We start from the raw sequence: 19095 nt of genomic DNA, 5'->3' as shown, positions 1-19095 counted from the left end.
TCCTCTCCAAACTTCTTCACACATGCTCCCCTTATCTTCTTGCTCAACCTTCATGGTTCATAATCTGAGGCAGATGCAACTAGACAACTGCTTGTTTATAGATTGAATATCGTGCAACTAGTCTGGTCTTTCCATCTCGAGTTCAGGTAAGCACTCCAGGCAAAATGGAGCATAGTTTGGTTAGCTTTATTTGCACTATAAATTCATCACAAAAATCTCAATAATTTTCAAGGCATTTTACTAAGTTTATTTAATTTTCAAAGGATAATCTAAAACAACAAAAACAACAATAAAGCAAAATTAAATGGAGTTTATCACAAGTGCAGAAACATTTATGTTGCTAAGCCTTCTCTCTTTGTGATACTTAGAATTGTCAGTAGGATTAAGAAACTGATATAATCTTGTTCAGTCATTTAGCTTCTGAGTCTCAATTTTCTCCCCTACAAAAATGGGGTCATTATTACCAAACTCAAAGGCAACTAAAAGTTGACATATTCAACACTGCTTACAGCACTAAATTAATCTCTCTCTCTCTTCCTCCCCCCTCCTCCCCTCTTGTCTCCTCTCATCATTTCCTCTCCCTTCCCTCACCTTTTCTTTCCCTCTCTCCTTGTCTCCTGACACATAACAGGAACTCAGTGAAAATAAGTTTTGTTTTCTTTTTCTCAACATGATTAAAAGACACTGAATGGTCCATTGGAAGGCCAGTATACTTATTTTAAAAAGGATTTTAATTTAGAATGAATATTTTGATAATATGCAAGGATAAAGACTAATGTCTACTTCTGAATAACACCTACTATAATAGTTTTAGTAAAACAATTGTTTGTAATTCTATCCACAAACATATTTATTAGAATAAGCTCTTGTCCTTTCCATTTTGAAAAATATTGATGAAGACTGACCTCCTGATAAGAAATACAGGTTATAATTCCCAAATAGTTTTGAAATTTAAGTACATTTCCTCTCACAGCCTGGTAACAATCATCATATTGAAGGACAGTGATTCTTAATTCAAACAGATACACAGTTTTAGTTAATTATAGACAAGATAAAAAAAGATCTTTAAGTGTCTAATTTGCTAAAAGTTGCTCCTTGTTTCCAGGTTCATATTTAAGTATATAACTCATAAATAATATACCTCATATGATATTTTCTCAGGTCAAAAACTAAAACACTGTATCCATTCTAGAAAAACAAGCTCCTTTAGAAATGTCATTACTGTTCAGATTATTGATCCCATTCTGCTGTCAGAACCAAAGGGTTTAGCAAGACTATTTCAGGGACCTGGACAGGACATTTTTATGGGCAATGAGACCAACAGATTACCCTGAATTCAAATGAGAAGACCCAGTGGCCAGATCTATATCACTCTAACATTCTTCTGATGTGCAGCACAGATGGTGAGAAATGTAGATGAATGAGGCCGTCTCAGCAGCAGAATTATCTTACTAGTCCTGCCACACATTTCAGTTGAATGACCTATTAAACATGGCTGTCCCAAGGCAACTGGATAGGTTTATAACTACAGCTGTTAAATGGGACCCTCTAGGAAGTTCTGAATATAGATTCCCTTCTCATAGCCTTGACTTCTAATTTCTTTTTTCTTTTCTTTTTTTTAAGATAGAAAGCAAGCACGCATTAGTGCACGAGTGGTAGGGAGGGGGAGAGGGAGAGAGAGAATCTTAAGCAGGCTCCACACCCAGTGCACAGCCAGATGCGGGGCTTAATTTCACAACCCTGAGATCATGACCTGAGTGAAATCAAGAGTCGGACACTTAACTGACTGAGCCACCCAGGCACCACTTGACTTCTAATTTCTAAGAACCATCCTGAGTTGGGTCTGAGTTGGGCAGGGGAAGGAAGGAGCATAAAGGGAGATAGGGAGTATATATGCAAACAAAATAATCTCAAATTATTAAGAGCACAGCATAATGAATATAGTCAATGATACTGTAATAGCATTGTATGGTGACAAATGGTAGGTACACTTGGGGTGAGCATAACATAACCCATAGAGATACTAAATCACTAATCTGTACATATGAAACTAATGTAACATCATGTGTCAACTACAGGAGTTATAGGGTGAATTGACTTTTTAGGAGGGAGCATTAAAATAAAAATGCTAACTTAAATTAGAATTATCTAGGATAATTTCTTTATATACTCAGGATCTGTGAAGAACTGGGAGTTTGCTATCAGACAACTCTTCACTGTTTCTATTTTATAGGAAACAGGCTAATAGGGAAAAGCACTGAGTTATGGTCCACAGTAATCGGGCTCTTGAGCATAAACCTTAACTATGTTATCCAAACTTTTGGGGTACCAGTTTTCTCACTTGTAAAATTAGAGTGAGTAGATGTCCTAAATACTCTCATAACTGTTATATTTTGCCTTTCCACTCACTACCCTAGATTTCCACTCTTATGAATAAGAATACTTTAAATTTACTGAAAAGTAACAGAACGCAGCACTAAATGCTCAATCTCTAGAATTACACACATTTATATTTAATGTTGGCTTCAACACGTACATCTATATAGCCTTCTATTACTCAATATAAATTGAGTCTTAGAGTCCTTGTCTATAAATTGGAGATAATAGTATTCAACATGAAGTTGTTCTTAGATTTACTTATTTTTTTCATAGCACTTACTACCTTCTATCTAATTTACCATCTGTAAGGTCCATAAAGGTAGCGAATATTATCTGTTTTATTCACTGATGTATCCTAAGCATCTTAACATATAGTAGCCAGTCAATGTCTATCAAATGAATACATGAAACAATGCATATACAGACTTTAGTAATTGGCAGAAAGCATTTGATAAATGATGCCATAAATGATCTTGATACATAGAGTGTTATTTCACCTTGAAGAAGTAGAAACAGAAGAAGCAGGAATGTTTCAAAGAGAAGATGAAGGGGACTGATGACCATACCATTACCAAATATCTTTAAGAGTATCACACGTTACTTTCAGAGACAAAAATATGAGCCAAGAGGTGGAAATTACAGGGAGACATTATTTTTTTTTAATTTGGAGTAAGAAGACATTTCTTTTTTTTTTTTTTTTTTTTTAAAGATTTTATTTATTTATTTGAGAGAGAGAGAGAATGAGAGATAGAAAGCACGAGAGGGAAGAGGGTCAGAGGGAGAAGCAGACTCCCTGCTGAGCAGGAAGCCCGATGCGGGACTCGATCCCGGGACTCCAGGATCATGACCTGAGCCGAAGGCAGTCGCTTAACCAACTGAGCCACCCAGGCGCCCAGAAGACATTTCTAACAAAACTCCTCTAAGATGAAATGAACTGGTGCTCAAGTAAATATTGAATTATTATTGGCCAATAAATGAAGGGATTAAGAAATCTAATTAAATGTTATGAATCTATTTTTCTATGATTCAAATGATGTGGAGAGAACTTCTTATAAATAGCATATACAAAATAAATATTAAAATATATAAATAGAGGCACCTGGCTAGCTCAGTCATTAGACTATGTGACTTCTGATCTCAGGGTTGTAAGTTTAAGCCCCATGTTGGGTGTAGAGATTACTTAAAAAATAAAATTTTAATTTATACAGAGATATATATATAACATTATAAAAATTGTGTATGTATATGTTATATATATAAAATATTGAATTTTGGCCTTGTGGTACTGTTGGCAATAAAAAGATAGAGGGAAAATGGCAAATATAGTGAATACCTACCTATTTCCTTGTGTACTTGTGATCAAAGAATATTTACTTGCTGACAAATCATATAGGCTGAAAAACAAATGCTTATTTGTCTTATTAACGTTGGTAAAAGCAGCAGATAGCAGCTACAGAATCTCATACCCTACCAGAAAAACAGGACTGTTTAAAGCCAGCTTCTTTCTTTCGTGTTCTTTTTACCCCAGTGGTAACACTGCACTTTGGAATTTAATACTGGAGTGGGAGCACTCCTGGGTTGTATGAAACTAATTGGTGCATCACTCTTGCCAACTAGGGATGATTTTAGACAAAATGTATGACATTTTGGAATCTCACTCAATATCACTTTTATGAAGGATAGTTGGCCTCATACTAAAATAGTCCCATCAATCTACTGTCATCAGGTCAGACAGAAAAGCATTAGGTACATAAAGTGGTTGTCATAAAATGTAGCCAAGCAGGAGCCAAGTCTGATCACAGAAGGTCAGTTAGGCATTTAGAAAATAAAGGAAGCATGTTTTCCTTAACGAGCCATCAAAAGTTAATAACAAGTGAGTTAGCTTTCTATTTTGGACAGAAATATTGAGAAAGAAGCGGGGGTTCTGAAGGTTTTCTCTATTTTTAAATTGGCTGCCTACTAAGAATATGTACAATAACAAGACTTTTTTAAGCTCTAGAATAGTGAACTACATTCACATGGTCAAACTATGGGGTCATTTTATGAATTGTGATGGTTAATGTCATGTGACCAGTTATTGGGCCATGGGGTTCCCAGATACTTGGCTAAACATTATTCTGAGTGTGTCTATGAGGGTGTTTCTGGATGACATTTGCATTTGCATCAGTATACTAAGTAATGAAGATAGTTCTCCCTAATGTGGGTGGGCTTCATCCAATCTACTGAAGACCTGAGTAGAACAAAAATGACTAAGTAAGAGGGAACTCTTCCTGCATGACTTCTTGAGCTGGGACATTGGTCTTTTCTGGCCTTCACACTTGAACACAAACACTGGCTCTTCTTCCCTAAGCCTGTCAGCTTTCAGACCAGAACTATACCACTGGCTCTTCTGGGTGTATCTCTCATCTCATCTCATTTCTCTCTCTCTCTCTCTCTCTCTCTCTCTCACACACACACACACACACACACACACACACACGCATGCACGCACACACCATTATATCTGTTTCCCTAAGAGAACTCTAATATATGGATTCAACAGCATCAGCAGGGAATGAATTGAGTTGTGCCAATCAAGTGCATTATCCAGATGATTAAAATCAATCCCAGTAGAAGTTAATATTTTAGAAACTTGTCTGGTAACAGTGTGGATGATCAGGCAATGTAATAACACTTTTGTAATATAAATAATGAGCCAATTTTCCAATGTTTTAAAAAATTAAAGCAACTAAAACTAAAGCAACTCCTCACTTTCAAACTCAAGATTCTACGACTATATTATAAAACAAGTTTAGGTAGCCATTCTCAAAATCAATTTCAAATGCAACAGCAAAAAGTCTGAAAAATGCTTATTTCCCAAGGGAATTATGAAATGATCCAAGTATCTAAGAACCCATCTCATTTCCTTACAGTCATTTTTTTCAAGACTTAAGTACTCATTGTCTTCATGTGTTGATTCCTGTTATCATCATTAATCAGCACATGGCATATCTACTTATTTTCCATGATCATCTCCAGGCTCTGATGTTTTATGATACTTAAGTTCTATTTCTACCACACAGATTAAGTTTCCAAAGCATCTGTCCTTATGCACCTGAAGATACACTTTGATGCTGCCAAATTCCTGGTATTACCTTCATGTGAATTTTCTTTGTCACTCACCTGCCCAGAAGCAGAAATTCGCCTGCTAGACCCAGGCGCCTCATGGCCATCAGCAGACCTCTCACCGTCATGCCCTCACAGAAGCAGGCCACTACCCGGGCCTTGGGCAAGTGACTCCTGAGCTTCTTCAGCAGCTTATCAAAGCTCTGTTCCCCTGCGTTGCTATAGATTTTGTAAGAGTGAGCGATGCAAATTCCTTCTTTGGCTGACATATCTTTGAAAGCTTCCATCCCACTCTCTCCATAGTTGCCTGTGTGAAAACAGATAAGCAGAGAGGTAGTGAGATAGCAGTGCTGGGTACACTGGATCCAATTAAGAATGCAAAAGGCTGGGAGCATGAAGATCACTTGGTAGTGCTGAACTTGGAGCCTGAAGACCTGAATCAGTTTTTGCTCTTTCACTGACTTGTTCATTTTGGACAATTTACAACAAAACTACATTATACATATATGCATTGAACTTTAAATTGTGTTTTCACTGAGAGACAGAGAAAATAGTATAAAAAGCAGAAGAAATTCAGCTACCCCTTTGACTTAAAAAGTTCATACTCTAGTGTGAGATGATAGAAGATATTTATCTGCTGTATTTTCATTCTATCTCACTTCCCTTTGCTTCTTATTGTATGACCATCTCATCCCACCGGCTCAGATTCCTATATTTAAAGACACAATATATACACTTAATATGTAATAGATGCCATTGTACAGATATCACATAGAATATTATATTTTATAGAATATTATGCATATTATAATCTATTAGCAATCATAAGAATCAGTGGCTTTATCCCAACTGAAAATTCCATATCCTTGTTTGAGATTTGAGTCTTGTCACAGGTAAATGTATAAGCTTCAAGTGAAACATTTGAAGTTTCATTCTGTAGAGCTATAGGGAAGTTAGTGATTTGGGGGAATAATTCCAAAGTCTCCTACAAATCTGGGGGGCTAAGGACTGATGGTGGTCCTTTAAATTAATGGAAATTGCTGATCAATACTGACAATCAACTGTATGCCAGGAAGTATGCCAAAACCTTTACAGATGTCATCTCATTTAATTCTCACGAGAGTATACTGAGGTATGCATTATGACTTCCATTCTGCAGATAAGAAAACAGATGAAGCAGTTAGGTTTACACTTGCCCAAAGTTACATACCCAGGAAATGGAATTCTGCACTACATTCTCAGATCAAAGAGTATGGTTTCTGCTCCCTCCACTCATGCATGGCTGACTTTTGGAAGACTCAGAGGCCCAATTATATATACATTTCTTTTTCCTATTTAAGGGTCACAATGCTTCAATTTTAGGTATTTTTAGAGCCTCTTAAGGCTCTATAAATCATACCAGGCTCATTTTCTGAGTTCCCAAAAGATTAGGTGGGTAAGGGGGAATGATTTAAAGAATACAGGAGCCTACTAAAAGACAAGCAAGCTGTGGACATCTAAGGATGTAACCAGCCTCACAACAAACCAGACCTAGGAAAGGAATTTCATCAGGAGGAGATCTCCAATGAATAAGGAAGTAAAAGGCATTTGGTTGCATTGGTTTCACTATATGACTCTAACAGAGATCACTTATAAATCAGTATACCCATATAACATTTGGATTTTTGAAGTCACTTCATACAGATTAGCTCACTGCTCCTTGCATCAACTCTGTGATAGAGGTAATATTATCTTCCATGCAAAACTGATAAAACTGAAGTTCACATTTAGCAAGTAGGTGGCCAAGTCTTGGTTTGAACATATAACTTTTCACACCTGCCCCTGTGTATGTTCCACTATAGCACAGGTACCTTGCTGCAAATGAGATCCTCAGACTTTGAAGGTGGATTTTTATGTGGTTTTATCTTCCTGAACAAACTGTGAAGTGTAGAGCAGAGCAGGATGGCTTAAGTCCTAGCCAAAAAAACCTGTTGGGACAGCTGCTTCTTTCCTTTTTCTCTAGAAATAAAATAACAAGAAGCCTCTATGATGATGGCAAGTGGGCAATGTAGTTATTTTGCAATTAACAAAGTTTAAAGGACCCCCTCTGAAAAACATGCCCAGGGGCCTAAATTACTAGTTTTATACTAATCTGAGTAATCTATTATTCTCTGATTTGTTTTTAGCCAACCCTATTTTTCAGCTAACTGTCTTGCACTTAATGCTTTCATTAGTACTGAGGTATTTGCATAAATAATTTGAAATTGGGTACATAGTGATTGTGATGGCAATGATAAAAATTCTGTTTATTTGCAGTTATTTAAGAAAAAAATGACAAATTCATAATCTTTAGCACCTCTCCCAACAACTTTAATATTATTTTTTTATACAGTAAGTTATATGGAAGCAGCAGAGAGAGAACCTTGTTATTAGAGAGATCTGAGTTCTAATTCTGCTTGGATAGTCTCTCTAAATCTAGCTTTTTCACCTGAAAATCAGAGGTAACACTGCCTAATGCATGAGTATTTTGTATATTATATATGTTAAACATTATATCTAGTTTAAACATTATAATAAATGCTTATAATTATTATGTTATTTTTATAATTAATTATGCATACTATTATATAATATTTTATATAGCATGCATAAACATTATATATAATAGATATTATAAAATAATATATATGTTAACTATATAAAATATCTGATAGGTAGACTGAACCCAATTAATTGTACCTATTGGCATTAGATATAGTGAAGCTGCTCTCTCCTGGAGCATCTAAAACAAATAATGGAGCAAAAGCTATTAATAATGAACATTGGATTAAAGAATGAACTTAAACTAGTTGGAGAAATATGATTTTCTCAGAACAAAGCCCAAGCAGTACTCTATAAAATTAAAACAGGAAACAGTTCTAATATATGTGTGACATAAAAATTCTGCAGAATAATTTTGATTTAATAAAAGCCACTATAAGCTGAGAATTAAAAATGGGAGCATGTATTCCATATATTCCAATAAAACTGGGAAGCCTGAATTCAGCTGGCATTAGATCCCAGCTGAAAATTGAGATTTTCAGTAGTTGATATAAAGACCGTATTCTGGAATTACACATTTAAAAATAAAAGAGAAACTATTAAAAAGTTCATAAGCTTCTCATAGGAAATGAAATAGATTTCAAGCGATGTATAGGATGAGAAAAAGCTGAGGAAACAAAGATTTATTTTTCCAACAGGGAAACAAAGGTGATAGAGAAAGGAAGGTAGGTGTAAAATAGAAACTAGCCTGTGTCTTCATTTTAAGCAACTGGTAAAAGCAGGAAGGAATCCATCAGACACTCTTTTTTAAATAGCAGAGGGCTGGTGATTTGGAATTATGAGAAGAAAATGTAATCAAGGCTTTACTGGACTCTTAGCTCATACTATTTTGCAACAATGCAAATGCCAATTACTGATTTTCAACCTTATGAATCCACATAGGGACAAAGCAAAAAACTCATTATGCAATAGAAATAAATCTTATCAACCTTTACAAAAAAATTAAAGGAAAAGATGATAGGTTGAAGCAGGGAGAACTAGGGTGTTAAAATCTTTTACGCACAATTTGGAAGTCAAGACATACACAGAAAACAAAGAAAGATGAATTATTTAAATCTAAAAAATAGACTAAAATAGAATTATATTTGAGGGAAGATACATGAATTAAGAGTTTATTGTTCATAAATTAAAAAGTAGGCATTAAAATACATATATTCCTACTAAGAAATATGAAGGTAAAAAACAGGAAAAAAAAAACCCCTAAAATGCACTTTTTACCCTTAAGGCCTTCTGTACTATTAGATTTTGAAAAATATGAAAGTACAAGTTTGAATGAAAAAAATTTAATAACATACTTAAAAGTTATTGAAATCAGAAAGTAGACATGAACAATTTTAAATAGTTGCTTTCAGTAGTTCTATTTGACCTACATCATGTCTGTGGAGATCTGGAAGTATCTGCGTCCATCTGGGCCTACAAGGTACACATTGAAAACAAGACTGGTTAAAGAATAACTCTAAATCTTTCTTCTAAACTAAGAGAGATTGTTTATTTGAACTTTATGATTAAAGGCAGTGAACAATCGTTTAGTATGTAATGTATAATCAAAGGTAACTGCTCTTTCCAGATGGTACCAATTCAGTAGCAATAACTACTGTGTTATTGTAGCTTAAACATACTTTCAAATAAAGGTAATAAAGTATAGGAACATAAATAGGATATATATATATATATATATATAATATATATATATATAGTAAATGAGAGATTTTTCTAGCAAAATATACATTCAAGATATGGTTCAAATTTATAAATTTTGTGTGTATTGGGAAAAATGATCATAAGAATCAGAAATTAATAGAATTATACCAAAAACACTCAAATACTTTTCTTTTCTTTGACATTTATTTCTTTTTCTCATCAGACCATCATTATTCCTTTTGTTGGAGCGTATGCGGTCATGTATAACCTCTTACCACCTATCTTTCATTTATTCAAAACTTTACCAAACTTTATGTTTGGGAGTCTTATTTCTTACTGTGCCCTTCCATATGTCCCTTGGATGCCCTACGCATTCCCAGTTATTTACTTTTATTCATGATGCTCTTTCTACCCCGAATACCCTTTCTCCATGTCTCCATGTTGAAATCTTACCCATTTTTTTTCTGGTCCAACTCAAATGCCCAGACTAAACTTATTTAGGATGTAGACCACATCTCCATGGCACCACCCAGCAAATGCTTGTGGAATTAAACTGATCTACCCCACCATGCTTTTCAAGAATCTCCCTATTCATTTAATAGATATTAATGAGTTAATTAAATACAGATATGAGGGCGCCTGGGTGGCTAAGTTGGTTAAGCGACTGCCTTCAGCTCAGGTCATGATCCTGGAGTCCCGGGATCGAGTCCCACATTGGGCTCCCTGCTCAGCAGGGAGTCTGCTTCTCCCTCTGAACCTCTTCCCTCTCGTGCTCTCTATCTCTCATTCTCTCTCTCTCAAATAAATAAATTCTTTAAAAACAATAAATACAGATATGATACTAGGCACATGGTAGACTCTAGATATTTACATATTTTAGCTATTGATTATTTTATAATATTGAAGAGATAATTTTTGTTACTTGTAATTGTTAAAGAAGTTTATAATTGCAGTTCCCTCAACTTTATGAGAAGGCTGATCACACTAATGATTTTTTTTTGATACTGAGAATTTTGTTAAAAATCCAATCCAAGATAATAAATTTGTTAATATGTGATAAAACACATATAACCCACTTCATATATATGTTTTATCATGAGATTTCTAAGGAGAGTTCCTCAAGTCAGATAATGAGTTACAGTGCTAATTAGGTATTATACTGTATTAGGCTCAATTTAAAATACATATTCTGTATTCTTTTATGTATGTATATTTATATGTTACATGCTATATATACTTACTTATATTTTGGATATATTATATATCCTGCTTTCAAAAACTGTGAGCACCTTGAGGGTAATAAATTCATTTAAACATATCACCACATAATAGGTACTCATGTTCTTGAACAGAAAGATAGGGAAAGAGTAAAATTTTTTTTTATTTTTTATTGTTATGTTAATCACCATGTATTACATCATTAGTTTTTGAGGTAGCATGCCATGATTCATTGTTTGTTCATAACACCCAGTGCTCCATGCAGACTGTGCCCTCTTTAATACCCATCATCAGGCTAACCCATCCCCCTACCCTCCTCCCCTCTAGAACCCTCAGTTTGTTTTTCAGAGTCCATCATCTGTCATGGTTAGTCTCCCCCTCTAACTTACTCCCCTTCATTCTTCCTCTCCTGTTATCTTCTTCTTTTTCTTTTTTCTTAAAATATGTTGCGTTATTTGTTTCAGAAGTACAGATCTGTGATTCAACAGTCTTCCACAATTCACAGCGCTCACCATAGCACATACCCTCCCCAATGTCTATCACCCAGCCACCCCATCCCTCCCACCCCCAACCACTCCAGTAACACTCAGTTTGTTTCCTGAGATTAAGAATTCCTCATATCAGTGAGGTCATATGATACATGTCTTTCTCTGATTGACTTATTTCACTCAGCATAACACCCTCCAGTTCCATCCACGTCGTTGCAAATGGCAAGATCTCATTCCTTTTGATGGCTGCATAATATTCCATTGTGTATATACACCACATCTTCTTTATCCATTCATCTGTCGATGGACATCTTGGCTCTTTCCACAGTTTGGCTATTGTGGACATTGCTGCTATAAACATTGGGGTGCGTACCACTTCGGGTCCCTACATTTGTATCTTTGGGGTAAATACCCAGTAGTGCAATTGCTGGATCGAACGGTAGCTCTAATTTCAACTGTTTGAGGAACCTCCATACTGTATTCCAGAGTGGTTGCACCAGCTTGCATTCCCAACAACAGTGTAGGAGGGTTCCCCTTTCTTCACATCCCCGCCAACATCTGTCGTTCCCTGACTTGTTAATTCTAGCCATTCTGACGGGTGTGAGGTGGTATCTCATTGAGGTTTTGATTTGGATTTCCCTGATGCCGAGTGATGTTGAGCACTTTTTCATGTGCCTGTTGGCCATTTGGATGTCTTCTTTGGAAAAATGTCTGTTCATGTCTTCTGCCCATTTCTTGATTGGATTATTTGTTCTTTGGGTGTTGAGTTTGATAAGTTCTTTATAGATTTTGGATACTAGCCCTTTATCTGATATGTCATTTGCAAATATGTTCTCCCATTCTGTCGGTTGTCTTTTGGTTTTGTGGACTGCTTCTTTTGCTGTGCAAAAGCTTTTTATCTTGATGAAATCCCAATAGTTCATTTTTGCCCTGGCTTCCCGTGCCTTTGGCGATGTTTCTAGGAAGAAGTTGCTGCGGCTGAGGTCGAAGAGGTTGCTACCTGTGTTCTCCTTTAGGATTTTGATGGACTCCTGTCTCCCGTTTAGGTCTTTCAACCATTTGGATTCTATTTTTGTGTGTGGTGTAAGGAAATGGTCCAGTTTCATTCTTCTGCATGTGGCTGTCCAATTTTCCCAACACCATTTGTTGAAGAGACTGTCTTTTTTCCATTGGACATTCTATCCTGCTTTCTCAAAGATAAGTTGACCATAGATTTGAGGGTCCATTTCTGGGCTTTCGATTCTGTTCCATTGATCTATGTGTCTGTTGTTATGCCAGTACCATACTGTCTTGATGATGACAGTTTTGTAATAGAGCTGGAAGTCTGGAATTGTGATGCTGCCAGCTTTGCTTTTCTTTTTTTGTTGTTCCTCTGGCTATTCGGGGTCTCTTCTGGTTCCATACAAATTTTAGGATTATTTGTTACATTTCTTTGAAAAAAGTGGATGGTATTTTGATGGGGATTGCATTGAATGTGTAGATTGCTCTAGGTAGCATTGACATCTTCACAATGTTGGTTCTCCCAATCCATGAGCATGGAACGTTTTTCCATTTCTTTGTGTCTTCTTCAATTTCTTTCATGAGTATTTTATAGTTTTCTGAGTACAGATCCTTTGCCTCTTTGGTTAAATTTATTCCTAGGTATCTTATGGTTTTGGGTGCAATTGTAAATGGGATCGACTCCTTGATTTGTCTCTCTTCTGTCTTGTTGTTGGTGGATAGGAATGCCACTGATTTCTGTGCATTGATTTTATAGCCTGCTACTTGACTGAATTCCTGTATGAGTTCTAGCAGTTTTGGGGTGGAGTCTTTTGGGTTTTCCACATACAGTATCATATCATCTGCAAAGAGTGAGAGTTTGACTTCCTCTTTGTCGATTTGGATGCCTTTGATTTCTTTTTGTTGTTTGATTCCTGTGGCTAGGACTTCTAATACTATGTTGAATAGCAGTGGTGAGAGTGGACATCCCTGCCGCATTCCTGACCTTAGGGGAAAAGCTCTCAGCCTTTCCCCATTGAGAATGATATTCGCTGTAGGTTTTTCATAGATGGCTTTTATGATATTGAGGTATGTACCCGCTAACCCTATACTCTGAAGAGTTTTGATCAAGAAAGGATGCTGTACTTTGTCAAATGCTTTTTCTGCATCTATTGAGAGGATCATATGATTCTTGTTCTTTCTTTTGTTAATGTATTGTATGACGTTGATTGATTTGTGGATGTTGAACCAGCCTTGCAGCCCAGGGATAAATCCCACTTGGTCGTGGTGAATAATCCTTTTAATGTACTGTAGGATCCTATTGGCTAGTATTTTGGTGAGAATTTTTGCATCCATGTTCATCAAGGATATTGGTCTGTAATTCTCCTTTTTGATGGGGTCTTTGTCTGGTTTTGGGATCAAGGTAATGCTGGCCTCATAAAATGAATTTGGAAGTTTTCCTTCCATTTCTATTTTTTGGAACAGTTTCAGGAGAATAGGTATTAATTCTTCTTGAAATGTCTGATAGAATTCCCCTGGGAAGCCATCTGGCCCTGGGCTTTTGTTTCTTGGGAGATTTTTGATGACTGCTTCAATTTCCTTAGTGGTTATAGGTCTGTTCAGGTTTTCTATTTCTTCCTGGTTCAATTTTGGTAGTTGATACATCCCTAGGAATGCACCCATTTCTTCCACATTATCTAATTGGCTGGCATAGAGTTGCTCATAATATGTTCTTATAATTGTTTGTATTTCTTTGGTGTTGGTTGTGATCTCTCCTCTTTCATTCATGATTTTGTTGATTTGGGTCATTTCTCTTTTCTTTTTGATCAGCCTGGCCAGGGGTTTATCAGTCTTGTTAATTCTTTCAAAGAACCAGCTCCTAGTTTCTTGATCTGTTCTACTGTTCTTTTGGTTTCTAGTTCATTGATTTCTGCTCTGATCTTTATTATTTCTCTTCTCCTGCTGGGTTTAGGCTTTATTTGCTGTTCTATATCCAGCTCCCCTAGGTGTAGGGTTAGGCTGTGTATTTGAGACCTTTCTTGTTTCTTGAGAAAGGCTTGTATTGCTATATACTTTCCTCTCAGGACTGCCTTTGCTGTATCCCAAAGATTTTGAACAGTTGTGTTTTCATTTTCATTGGTTTCCATGAATTTTTTGAATTCTTCTTTAATTTCCTGGTTGACCCATTCATTCTTTAGTAGGATGCTCTTTAGCCTCCATGTATTTGAGTTCTTGCCGACTTTCCTCTTGTGATTGAGTTCTAGTTTCAAAGCATTGTGGTCTGAAAATATGCAGGGAATGATCCCAAACTTTTAGTACTGGTTGAGACCTGATTTGTGACCTAGGATGTGATCAATTCTGGAGAATGTTCCATGGGCACTAGAGAAGAATGTGTATTCCGTTGCTTTGGGATGGAATGTTCTGAATATGTCTGTTAAGTCCATTTGGTCCAGTGTGTCATTTAAAGTCTTTATTTCCTTGTTGATCTTTTGCTTAGATGATCTGTCCATTTCAGCTAGGGGGGTGTTAATGTCCCCCACTATTATTGTATTGTTGTCAGTGTGTTTCTTTGCTTTTGTTATTAATTGTCTTATATAATTGGCTGCTCCCATGTTAGGGGCATAGATATTTACAATTGTTAGATCTTCTTGTTGGATAGACCCCTTTAGTAAGATATAGTGTCCTTCCTCATCTCTTATTACAGTCTTTGTTTTAAAATCTAATTTGTCTGATATAAGGATTGCCACCCCAGCTTTCTTTTGGTGTCCATTAGCACGATAAATTTTTTCCACCCCCTCACTTTCAATCTGGGGGTGTCTTTGGGTCTAAAATGAGTCTCTTGCAGACAGCATATTGATGGGTCTTGTTTTTTAATCCAATCTGATAGCCTGTGTCTTTTGATTGGGGCATTTAGCCCATTTATATTCAGGGTAACTATTGAAAGGTATGAATTTAGTGCCATTGTATTGTCTGTAAGGTGACTGTTAACTCTATGTTGTCTGTGTTCTTTTCTGATATTTACTGCTTTTAGGCTCTCTCTTTGCTTAGAGGACCCCTTTCAATATTTCTTGGAGGGCTGGTTTCGTGTTTGCAAATTCCTTTAGTTTTTGTTTGTTCTGGAAGCTTTTTATCTCTCCTATTTTCAATGACAGCCTAGGTGGATATAGTATTCTTGGCTACATATTTTTCTTGTTTAGTGCTCTGAAGATATCTTGCCAGTCCTTTCTGGCCTGCCAGGTCTCTGTGGATAGGTCTGTTGCCAATCAAATGTGTCTACCATTGTATGTTACATATCTCTTCTCCCGAGCTGCTTTCAGGATTTTCTCTCTATCTCTGAGATGCATAAGTTTTACTATTAGATGTCGGGGTGTTGACCTATTATTATTGATTTTGAGAGGGGTTCTCTGTGCCTCCTGGATTTTGATGCCTGTTTCCTTCCTCACATTAGGGAAGTTCTCTGCTATTATTTGCTCCAATATACCTTCTGCTCCTCTCTCTCTCTCTTCTTCTTCTGGGATCCCAATTATTCTAATGTTGTTTCGTCTTATCGTATCACTTATCTCTCGAATTCTGCCCTCGTGATCCTGTAGTTGTTTCTCTCTCTTTTTCTCAGCCTCTTTATTTTCCATCATTTGGTCTTCTATATCGCTGATTCTCTCTTCTGCCTCATTTATCCTAGCAGTTAGTGCCCCCATTTTTTATTGCACCTCATCAATAGCCTTTTTGATTTCGACTTGGTTAGATTTTAGTTCTTTTATTTCTCCAGAAAGGGTTTCTCTAATAACTTCCACGCTTTTTTCAAGACCAGCTAGTATCTTTAAAGTCATGATTCTGAACTCTAGGTCCGACATCATACTAATGTCCGTATTGAGTAGGTCCTTGGCTGACGGTACTATTCCTGTTCTTTTTGCTGAGGTGATTTTTTTCTTCTTGTCATTTTGTCCAGAGGAGAATAGATGAATGAGAGAACAAAATGCTAACAGGTTTACAACGTCCCCAGGAAATATACTTACACAAATCAGAAAAGACCTGAAACCAGGGGAAAAGAAAGGGAAAGAAAGAAAAAAGAAAGAGGAAAAAAAAAGATAAAAACAAAAACAGAACAATACAAAAAAAGCAGAATATGATCAAATATGATCAGGCTAGTGCATAGATCAGTGCCACACACTAGATTTTGGGCGTATTTTGGTCTGTTAGAAAAAAGTGCCTCCTAAAATTTTAAAGGAAGAAAGACATATATGTACAAAATAAGGGTTGATACAATGAAGGGATGGAAGATGACTGTAAAGATGAAAATTATAAAAGATTTTATAAAAGGACTTGATAAGATAAGAAGTGGTTTGAAAAAGAAAGAAGATTTAAGAAAAAAAGGAAGAAGGGCGAGAATGTGATCAGGCAGGAGACTAGAACAAAGCCATACACTAGTGATTTAGGGTATATTTTGATCTGTTAGAAGAAACTGTATCTCAAAATTTTAAAGAGAGAACAACTTATATATATATGCCAAAAATAAGGGTAACTACTATGAAGGGATAAAATATGACTCTAAAAATGAAAAATAAGAAATGTTTTTTTTTTTTAAAAGGGATTTATAAGATGTTGGTTGAAAAAGGGGAAAGGAAAAATAAAAAAAAAACAGTTAACAAAAATTAACTTTGATGAACTAATGAATCATGGTAAAAAAAAGCCATGAATTCTATGCGCAGTATTCCCCTAGCGCTGGATTTCTCCAGTTCTCCTTGATCGGTAAACTTGGTCTTGGCTTGCTGGCTGTTCGTGCTGATCTTCTGGGGGAGGGGCCTGTTGCCGTGGTTTCCAAATGTCTTTGCCGGAGGCAGAATTGCCCCGCCCTTGTCGGTCTGGGCTAAGCAAGCTGCTCGGGTTTGCTCTCAGGAGCTTTTGTTCCCTGCAAGCTCTCGGTACAGCTTTGGAGGACCAGGGCAAAAATGGTGGCCTCCCAATCTCCACCCGGAGGAGGCGAGAACTCGGGGCCCCGCTCCTCAGTTGCCCCCAGAGAAAAGCAGTCACTCCTGTCTCCCTGGTCTCAGGCCGCACTCCATGCTCACCCGGCCTGTGACCGAGCATTGCTATCTCTGGCACCCGACCCCGTGTGGAGTCTCCAAACCCAGCAGATCCCTGCGGTGCGTTCCCGCGCCGCTCCTCCCCGGGAAGGAAGGGGAGTCTCCCCGGCTCTGCCGCTTGTTGGGTCCCTGCTGGAGGAGCAGTGGCCTGACTGGGCCGCGGATCACAGTTTATGGCCACCCCGAGCTGAGAGCCCGTGCCTCGGCTCCGGCTCTGCAGCTGGCTTCCCCGCTCCGATACCTGGGAGCTCTGCCACACTCAGGCAGCCCCGGACTTTCTGTGACCCCAAGGGTCCTGAGACCACACTGTCCCGCGAGGGTTCCACCCCCCGCTTAGCCACTGCAGCAACGTCCCTCAGCCGAGCCAACTTCTAAAAGGTCCGATTTTGTGCTCCGTGGCTCTATCACTTGCCAGAAGCGGCCGATGGAGGCCCCTCCCCCGCCGTCTATCCTCCCGAATATCGCCTTGGATTCACTTCTCCACACGTCCTACCTTCCAGTAAGTGGTCGCTTCTCTGTTCAGAGAGTTGTTGCTACTCTCCTCTTCGATCTCCTGTTGAGTTCGTAGGTGTTCAGAATGGTTTGATCCCTATTCAGCTGAATTCCTGAGACCAGATGAAATCTAGGTCTCCTACTCCTCCGCCATCTTGCTCCTCATCCAAGAGTAAAATTTTATTAAAGTAAATTTACTTGTTCAAATATGATCATCAAGCAGGTGCTAAAAAATGTAAAAACTACTTTTTCAAAAAGCATTCACCTTAGAAAATTTTAATTCACTTTAAAGACAAGTATTGAGAGTGTTGTTCCACATCAGAACTTTTTTTTTCTTCCTTTTAGTTGGTCCAAATGATCATTTTCCAAAAAGGAAATGAAGATTTTCAATATAAACAGTAATTTTAAAATACATTCTGATTGGCTTCTACTACTAATATCCTGTTACTATTATAAACAATGTATTTTTTATTGGCAACTACTAGTGAAGGAAAATCCTGCCATTTCTCATGGGAATGACTGCCTAGGATGATACCATCCCCCAGAATATGTGTGAATGGGATCATTAAAACAGTGTCCAATCACCACTTCCTGCCCTTCCATGGGGCCATAAATGTTCATCAAGGATCTTAGCTAAAACTGCCCTTATTGAGTAGGCTATGTCTTAGTTAAACCAGTGGGGTTAACTAAAACAGCTAGAAGGGAGAAAAGCCAGGGAGACAAACACCTCTTCTGATTGTATTAATGTCTCTTTTATAAAGATGTTTCTCCTTTTAAAAAACATGTCTTTCCCCATTATAGCCATCTGTGCAATGAGTATAATAGCAATTTCAAACTCTATATTGCACTCATTTATATTTGTCTTCTACTACTAGACAATTAAATTCTTCAAAGTAGGTATTTATATCCTCACAACAAAACAATATATGTACATATTTTTGTTCAGTGAAAAGAAGGAAGTTAAGTGTCCCAAGATATATTCCTAAAGAGGCCTATAGAACTGAGATTTAGATGTTTGGGATGCTGGAGATATTATTAATGAAAAGATTTTTTAAAGCAAAATGGTTGGAGTACATAAAACATTATTATCATCTATCATGTACCCTCATGGTTCCATGAATTATTACAAATGC

General features: G+C 37.1%; 1 protein-coding gene across 4 annotated transcripts in view; it reads right to left on the bottom strand.

Annotated features, from left to right (window-relative positions):
- The window catches only part of GRM5 (glutamate metabotropic receptor 5), a 613582-nt gene that overhangs the window by 353161 nt on the left and 241326 nt on the right, over positions 1-19095 (bottom strand). For all 4 annotated transcript variants that reach the window (XM_027581095.2, XM_027581096.2, XM_027581094.2 and 1 more), the window contains exon 3: positions 5542-5791. In XM_027581095.2, the coding sequence (XP_027436896.1) occupies positions 5542-5791 (250 nt within the window). The remainder of the gene's footprint in view (positions 1-5541; positions 5792-19095) is intronic.

Source organism: Zalophus californianus, chromosome 11 (assembly GCF_009762305.2).
Source record: "Zalophus californianus isolate mZalCal1 chromosome 11, mZalCal1.pri.v2, whole genome shotgun sequence".
Lineage (NCBI taxonomy): Eukaryota > Metazoa > Chordata > Mammalia > Carnivora > Otariidae > Zalophus > Zalophus californianus.
This window is presented reverse-complemented; position numbering and strand designations above follow the sequence as displayed.